Source organism: Marmota monax, unplaced genomic scaffold, assembly GCF_021218885.2.
Source record: "Marmota monax isolate L192 unplaced genomic scaffold, Marmota_monax_Labrador192_F-V1.1 WCK01_AAM20220418_F8-fsc00427, whole genome shotgun sequence".
Taxonomy (NCBI): Eukaryota; Metazoa; Chordata; class Mammalia; order Rodentia; family Sciuridae; genus Marmota; species Marmota monax.
This window is the reverse complement of record NW_026693630.1, coordinates 462,520-471,245: the sequence shown is the minus strand read 5'-3', so window position 1 is coordinate 471,245 and position 8,726 is coordinate 462,520. Positions and strand designations below refer to the sequence as shown.

At 38.3% G+C, this 8,726-nt stretch overlaps 1 protein-coding gene across 1 annotated transcript; it reads left to right on the top strand.

Moving 5' to 3' along the window:
* Positions 1–4,205: 4,205 nt before the first annotated feature.
* On the top strand, positions 4,206–6,362 carry LOC124103206 (disintegrin and metalloproteinase domain-containing protein 25-like). Its single transcript, XM_046459707.1, has one exon. It carries the CDS (start codon positions 4,206–4,208, stop codon positions 6,360–6,362), a length of 2,157 nt encoding a protein of 718 aa, XP_046315663.1.
* The last annotated feature ends 2,364 nt before the right edge of the window (positions 6,363–8,726 follow it).

Below are 8,726 nucleotides of genomic sequence, written 5' to 3'. Positions count from 1 at the left end.
ACCCCAGCCAATTTAAGTGCAGTAGTCCCAGATTGACATTTTTTTTCACTATCAGCTTGTCAATTTTACCCACAAAATTCATCTTCACATTGCTGTTATTCATTCCTATTTTTAAAAAATTTGGGTTTTGCTTTTCCTTATTGACAACAACCTTTGCAATAGACAAAGCACATTTATGTGCAGCTATACACAGTCTCAAAGCCATCCACTTACCTCTGAAAGATACAGATGAGTACAGATGTCTGGAATCCTTAGAATATGTCATAAATGGGTTTGAACACTTTTTCTGGAACTTGAAATACTCCAAATGTTCTGTAATATGGTTCAATATTGAAGAAATAATCTGGGACAGTTTGAGCAAAAGCACAGAAAGTAAAACAATTGTGCTGTTTATGAGAAACCTGTAGAATGGGGATAAGGAATTCAGATGACTCCTATTGAACAGGAATTGAACCACATTAAATAAGAGTAAGGAAATTAAATTTCTTTATATTGAAGAATAAGTAGAAAGTGTGGTTGAGATGATGGAGTCACAGTGGGGAAGACTCTTAGCCAGTTGCCATGTTCTGTAGCCTGAGAGATTCTTGTTGCTAAGCGGCTAAATCTAGAACTCAATCAAATGAAAAACCATTGATTTCTATTCTTCTTATCTTGTGAGATCTCAAAGAAAAACCTTTGCTCAAAGAAATGGGTGGTACACATAATTCATGAAGAGGGTCATAATTAGAAAGGATCACAAGAGTTATAGCTTCATCTATAGGTAAGTCACTCAAGAATTTAGCTCTGAAGTAGAGAATCACAAATTATTAGTACATAAATATGCTTACACACACACACACAAAATTGGTTCAGATCTTGAATATCTGGCAAAAAAAATGCTCTTCATTATTTCCTATTCTACTCTATTTTGCGCTTTTAAATTGCTTTCAATTGTATAATACTTATACTCTGAAAAATACTGAAATTAGGCTACAAAAGGGTAGGTGGTAATTAGGCCACAAAGATTCATGAATTTGACAAAACTGTAGGAAGAGGAAAATAATTTATAAAAGATAGTGTATGGAAGTTTACTTTGAAATCTCTGTACTATTATAACACTATGACTTTTTATGAATGAAACTGTTATATTCTTTTAGGACCTGTGGCCTCTAGCATCATTGTGTAAAATAATGTAATGTGTCAAAAGACTGTCTGGCTCAAATATTCTTTGCTCTCTCTCTCTTCCTATTACCTGTTCACAAGGTGAGGTCTTAAGAATACATTCTGACAGATTTATATTGGTTCACTCTCAACAATGCACACAAGTAATAAATGACTATTTTCCATCACCACACAAATCTACACCCCTTAATAATTACTAACTGTATATAAAGACAGACATGGAGAGCAAAGAAACAGATGAGAATTTTAGTCATGATTTGTAAAAGTTGTCCTCAAATGTTTCCTTTACTGACCTTACTTACTCCTGAGGGCTTTTGGTGTTCTAAGAAGTTAGCCTCCTCTGCTCTTGTTACTTTAAAGATGAGGATAGTTTCCAGCTTCAAACAGGTCCTCTGCCTCCCATTTGCAATGACAAAGGAGAGAGAAGAAAATTACCTGATCCTATATTAAATAGGCATTAAATGAAGAATTCTTGGTTTTACAACTTAAACTACCCTGATGGAAATTTATCAATAATACCAACTTATAACAATAAAGAGAATACTAATTTTCAGCTGAAGGTACTATGTGTACATGAAAAAATTTAGAACATCGAACAATTAAGAAACAATGGAATCCTAGCAGCTCTGGAGGCTGAAGCAGGAGGATTATGAGTTCAAAGCCAACCTCAGCAAAAGTGAGGCACTAAGCAATTCAATGAGAGCCTGTCTGTAAATATAATACAAAATAGGGCTGGGGATGTGGCTGAGTGGTCAAGTGCCCCTAAGTTCAATCCCTGATATCCCCCAACCCAAAGAAAAGAAAGAATGGAGACATCAAGGTGAAAATTATTAGAAGCATAGGAGTGCTTAAGATCAATATCTCTTCATGACTTCATCCTTTAGGCTGAGCTATCAGGCTATCTTACTCTAGTTTTGTGTGTCTTCCCCTCCTACATATCCTCCTAAATGCACTCTGCTTGATTTATTTCCCCAGTAGTATTGGCACAACCAGCAGTGTGTTGTCAAAGTGTAGAAAGCAGATGGAAGTATTAATCTAGATGGGGTCGAGCATTTTAGTCAACAGTCATTGAACTGATGGAGTCCAGAGCCAGGCTACAGGAATAGCAAGGCCGATAATGGAAACTTGAAAAATGGGAAAATGTGGAAAGAAAAGTTACGTGAATTGTCTACAAATTTAATTAGTAAGTTTTAATTAAAAATGAAAGTTATGAGTTACTACCAAATAAGAGGATGGTCAAGAGTAATAATATGATTCAGAAACAGGCTATAAGTCGATGGTTGAAGTTCATTGAAGATGAATTGTAACAGTAAAAAACAAACACATGGGTTGTCAATATGCTTGATAAACAGTGAGAATGTGGATAAGATAGTGGAGAAGAGAGCGGTAAAACAAACACCTAATTCTTTGCTATTTGTGCAGGATTGATCGGGAAGTTGCTGAAAGAATGAGGAAGAATGGTAAATAATGGTGGAAGGAGATGGCTGCTAGTTTGGAAGTGGCTTTGGCAACTAAAGCAAGTTATGACTGAATATCTGGTCTGTATAGTAGAGGGGGATTCTGAGAAAGGAAGACATCTCCCCTGGTGGGCTTCACATTTTTGAGATATAAAATTTTGTGACATTAACTAGGAAAAAGGGCTCTCTATCAAGAAGTGTTAACAGAGAAGAGAATGCTGCTGCTTTTTGTTAGAGGAAGATTTCATGAGTGATGGGAAAAGATTTTAGAGAGAAAAGGTCAAAGAACTTAAAATCAAGATAAAACAAAAATTAAGGAGGAATGTCTCCTGGGTTCAGAATGGGACAGGTGCTGAATCTGGCCACTTTCATGCTTGAATTCCCTACTGTAGGAAGTGTTGTTTGCTTAGTGTGTTTTAGATACCTCGATGCAGATTCCACTTTCTTCTATTCCTTCCCCAACTATTTTAGTATTTCTTAATCTCATTATGTTAACAATCTCAGGAAAACTATAGATATTTACACTAGGTAATTAAAAAGGCATTTTACGTGTAAAATATTTTTCCATCTCCAAGTGTGACTCTCACAGCTAATTTGATTTTCTTTTCATTTTGTTGTGCCTGAGGTTTTGAAAAATACTATTTTTCTCCATAGTATAATTAAATATAAACATTTTCAAGTAATATGTCTATATATCAACCCAAGGCATTCCTACCTCCAATTCCACTATTGGATATTGGTTTATTGAATGAAGATATCTGTTATGATAGGATCTTTTGAAGGATAATTGATACTTTGACACTTTGCATTTGACAGGATTGAAATGAGATAGGACAAGTAATAATTTGCAACATGGAAGTGCATATGAAGGACCATCAGAAAAATAATATATGTGAGTATCTTTTTGCATGTCTTTCCTTACTGTGACAAAATAATTTCTCATTTGAAATAGGAAGAATGTGGATATTTATTCCAAGTTCATAGTATAAGTCAATATTCCCTCATTAAAAAAAATAAATTCATCTTTCCATTAAGACACCTTTGTTGGGTCTGGGGATATAGCTTAGTTGGTAGAGTGCTTGCCTCACATGCACAAGGCCCTGGGTTCAATCCCCACTGCCACCACAAAAAAAAAAAAAAGACATCTTTGTTTTAAATATTTATTGTGAAAATGTTCCCAAATATACATATATTTAGAGAATGGTATCATGAACACACACGTCCTTCATCTGTATTTGATAATTATCAACCTGTGGCCAACTGTTTTTCCTTTGCACCCCACAGTGTGAATCTGCCTCGCCAAAATTAAAGAGCAAATCCAACGCACTTATATGAAGTCATGCCTTAAACCAAATGCTAATGCATTTTAGCCCATACTCTGCTCTTTTCCTCTACCATGGCCTGTTCATAATTTAGTTGCCCAATTCTGCCCTTCTTTCTATTTTTTATTTTAGTTCTGCTACTCTGACAGATTGACTCTGCCAGAAGACATCCCATTAAAGGTCAGTGCTGCTTGCAACCAAGTCAAAGGGAGGAGACAGGCCAACAGCACCTCCTGCCCTGCCCCTTCGCCTCCAGTCATTGCCCATGATGGCTGTGGGTGAGGCCTTCCTGGTGCATGTGAGGATGGCTGTCATGAAATTCTGGCTGGGAATCTTGCTCTTCCTTTCTGGATGGTCCCAGATTGGCCACTCCCAACACCACAGCCCCCCAGAAGTAGTGATACCCTTGAAGATAACTGGCACCCATAGAGGCATGAGGACCCCTGACTGGCTCTCCTACAGCCTGCACTTTGGAGGCCAGAGACAAATTGTCCACATAAAGGCCAAGAAATTTCTAGTGTCCAAACCTTTCTCTGTGTTCACCTACACAGACCAGGGAGCTCTGCTGGAGGAACAGCCTTTTGTCCAGAGTGACTGCTACTATTATGGTTATGTGGAAGGGGACCCAGAATCCCTGGTTGCTCTTAGCACCTGTTCTGGGGGCTTTCGAGGAATGCTAGTGGTCCATGATACTGTTTATGAAATCAAACCCAAAAAATTTTCTGCCACATTTGAACATCTGGTTTATAGAATAGACAGGGAGGAGACACGATTCCCACCCACAAGATGTGGACTAACAGAAGAAGAACTAGCACGACAACTGAAGCTTCTTCACAAGAATGATATTATAAATTTAAAGCAAAGTGGCTATGAGAGGTGGTGGACTCACAAGGGTCTTATTGAATTGGCAGCTGTGGTAGACCATGAACGATACTGTCATCTGGAAAGCAATATCTCAAATGTGGAGGATGAAGTAATCTTGGTTATAAATGCTGCAAATGAATATTATAAAGCACTGCAAATTGATTTGATTTTATATGGCCTTGAGGTCTGGAACAAAGAAAACCCCATAACTATCAGTACGATGGCCGATACTCTGTCAGAATTTTGCACTTGGAAGAAAATTAGTTTTGAAACTCGCGTTCACCATGATACTGTACATCTTTTTATTAAGAAGTCATTTGGTAAACTCCTTGGCCTAGCCTTTGTTGGAACAATATGTAATAATCTTTATAATTGTGCAATTGATTCTTTTGAAGGTGACTCAGTTTCTTTTTTTGCATACATTGTGGCACACGAGTTGGGTCATAATTTGGGTATGAAGCATGATGAAAACACATGCACATGTGGGCAGAAGTCATGTGTAATGTATCCATCAAAAACTATTTCAAGTAAATTTAGCAACTGTAGCTATGCCAGCTACTGGGACATTGGTTCAAGAAAGAGCTGTATACATGATACACCAGACCCAAAGGCCATCTTCTCAAAGATACAGTGTGGGAATGGTGTTATTGAAGAAGGAGAGGAGTGTGACTGTGGATCCATGAAATTGTGTTCAGAAGATCCTTGTTGTTCGATGAACTGCACCCTGGAAGCTGGGGCTGTTTGTACTTTTGGGCCTTGTTGCAAAGACTGCCAGTTCTTGCCATCAGGCACAGAGTGTCGGAAAAAGGAAAATGAATGTGATCTTCCAGAGTGGTGCAATGGAACTTCACATGAGTGTCCAGGAGATGTATATGTGCAGGATGGGTTCTCTTGCATGGACGGTGGCAACTGCTATGAAAAGAGATGTAATATACGGGATGAACAGTGTAAGCAAATTTTTGGCATGGAAGCCAGGAGTGCCAATGAGAGGTGCTACAAGAATTTGAACACCAGAGGTGACCGTTTTGGTAACTGTGGTCTTGGTAAACAAGCATATATTAAGTGTGATATATCAGATGCCCTCTGTGGGAGAGTTCTGTGTGAGAATGTGTTATTCATTCCCTATTTGAGAAATCATTCTACTGTGCATTCGACTAATTTAAGTGGTGTCACCTGCTGGGGTACTGACTATCATTTTGGGATGAACATACCAGATATTGGAGAAGTGACTGATGGCACAGAGTGTGGTGTAGAACGTGTGTGCATTGACCGGAAGTGTGTATTTAGGTCCATCTGGGAAAGTGACTGTACACCAATGACCTGCAATAATAATGGGGTCTGCAACAACAAAGATCACTGCCATTGTAACTCTCAATGGGCTCCACCCCGCTGCTTGAAAAAAGGCTATGGAGGGAGTGTTGATAGTGGCCCGCCTCCTCAGAAAACGGTACCAAAGATGGATATTTCCAAGAAAGCACTATTACTAAGTTTATGGATTCCTACTCTCCTTTTATTTAGCTGTTGGATTTTGGCAGTTTGGAAGATGCACAAATATTAGTAAACAAAAGAGCAAGGTGTTCAAACTTCATCTGAGGAAAACAAAAAAGAGCAAATATGTTCAATTTCAGAAAATAAACGTAAGCCTTAATGAACTTTTTGGTGTATTAAATTTTAGTGGTTATGTGGGTCAGAGACCACTGCCAGAAAATCCCAGATTTCTATTATGTTTCAAAATTATAAGCATTAGCTATTATTAAATGTAAGTTATTCATAGCATAGTTCTACTTTTCATTTTAAGGAATTTTAATGGAATTCGTTCTTTGTGTTTCCCAAGCAAAAGCCCACTACGTGGATGGAATCATGAGAGTGAGTGAGTGAGTGAGTGTGTGTGTGTGTGTACTTGGAGTCTCTCTAAACTACCTTCTCCTTTTCACTCTGCTCTATCACATAGAGAGAGGAAACACACCAATCAAACCTCTTTCCCAGTCCTCCCTAGTACTTTCTGCCCTTGGGGGAACCAGAGGGAGACCTGTGTGAACTGTTAAGGTTTGCATCAGTATTATCTTGGTTACAGCTTTCACAGCAGCAGTAACTTTCAGCCTGTGCATTATTCCTAAGTATATTTAATAATTTCCAGAAGCAAAATTATCATCAGTCCCAGAGATACAGCAAAGCTACCAAATAACTTACCCTCAGAATCCTGAGTCCTGGTTCTCTGAGCCCTCCACCAGATTCCAGAGTTCTAGCACCAAGCTGGCTGTACCTGTCCTCAGAGGTTGGGGTCCTAGAACCATAGAACCTATTCCAAAGCTCTGAGTTTGTATATCCCTGACCTCTTCCCATTGATCTCCAGTCCTAATGGTGACAGCTATGCCTTCTAATTATTAACTAGTGGTTGTCTCAGGGGCGTGGTTTCTCATTTTGTGACTGAATTCTAAGTTCTATAGAACTTACGTTCATACAATGGAAAACATGGAAATGACTCAGACACCAGAAAGTTGTAAATTTTCTTACTACTATCCATTATCATCTTGGGAAATTTCTTGTAAGGTAGGTCTGATTGCAATGAATTCTCTCAGGTTTTCTTTGTCTGGTAATGTCTTTATCTCTCTCATATTTCTTAAAGATATTTTTGCTGGATATAGTATTTGTGGTTGCTAGTTTTTTTTTCCCCCTTAGCACATTAAATATATCATTTTAAATTTTTCCTGCTGTAAGACTTCTGTTAAGAGGTCTACCTCCATACATTGGAATACTTACACTAATTACTTCTTTTATTGCTTTTAGCCCTCTCTTTTTCTTTGACCTTTGAGAATTTTATTGTAATATTCATGAGACTAGCTTATTTGGGCAGAATTTGTTGGTGACCTTTGACCTTACTATACCTTGATATTTGAATTTTCCTCCAAGTTTTGAAAGTTTTCCAATATTATTTCTTCAAATAAGCATTCTGCACTTTCATAGTCTGTCTTCAAGCTCACTGATTACTTCTGCTTGATCAACTCTAATATTAATGCCCTCTAGAACACTTTTCATTTTGTTTATCATATTTTTCTCCTCCATATTGTTCTCTGTTGGAATTTGTTTCTTATTTTAATCTTTGCTAAATTTTTCTCTTAAATCTCTGAATTATTTCTCCTTGTTTTCTTGAAGTTCACTGAGTTTTCTTAAAACAGCTACTTTGAATTCCTTGTCTGGCAATCATCTTCTTGTCTTTTGAATGAGTCGTCAGCACCTTGATTTGTCTACTTGATAAAGCCATCTTTCCTTGGCTTTTATTTCTTGTTGATTTATATTTCTATGTATGTATGTATCACAAATTAGGTTTTTCTTCATCTGCATATTCTGGGTAGAGTGAATGTTTTGTTCCAGGAAACTTGTTAGAAATACTGAGAGGACTGATTTTTATTTTCTGATTCCTCTTTAGAGGAGAGTCAAAGTCCAAGTTAAATGTGAGTTTCATAATGGTTCAACTGCTGTTTCAATATCCCACCTGGATGAGCCCATTGGAGATTCAGAGAGAAGACCCATGCTGTGTGGAAGAGGCATCCAGGCTCTCCATTCCAGAGGGTCTGTGGACCATGCGTTCTACAACTACACGTGCCCAAAGGGTTTCTCTGGTACAGTGCCTTCTCTGGTGAGGATGGAGTGCTGCTGCCAAGTTCTGGGCACTGGGTACCGCTGCTTGCCCCACTCCCTGCCTTGTCACTAGCTGGCCTCAAATGGTTCAATCTCACTGGTGTTCACTACACTCCCTACCTGCTGATAAAAGTGTCAATCTCCTGGAAAGAACCTAATGGAGGGGAGGCCAAATGCCCTCTTCTGACTCACTCTTATTATGAGTACAGTGGGACTTTTCACACTTGGTATCACAGAAGGCTGGGGAGAAGGAGCATTTGGACATAAAGAAACATTCTCAATA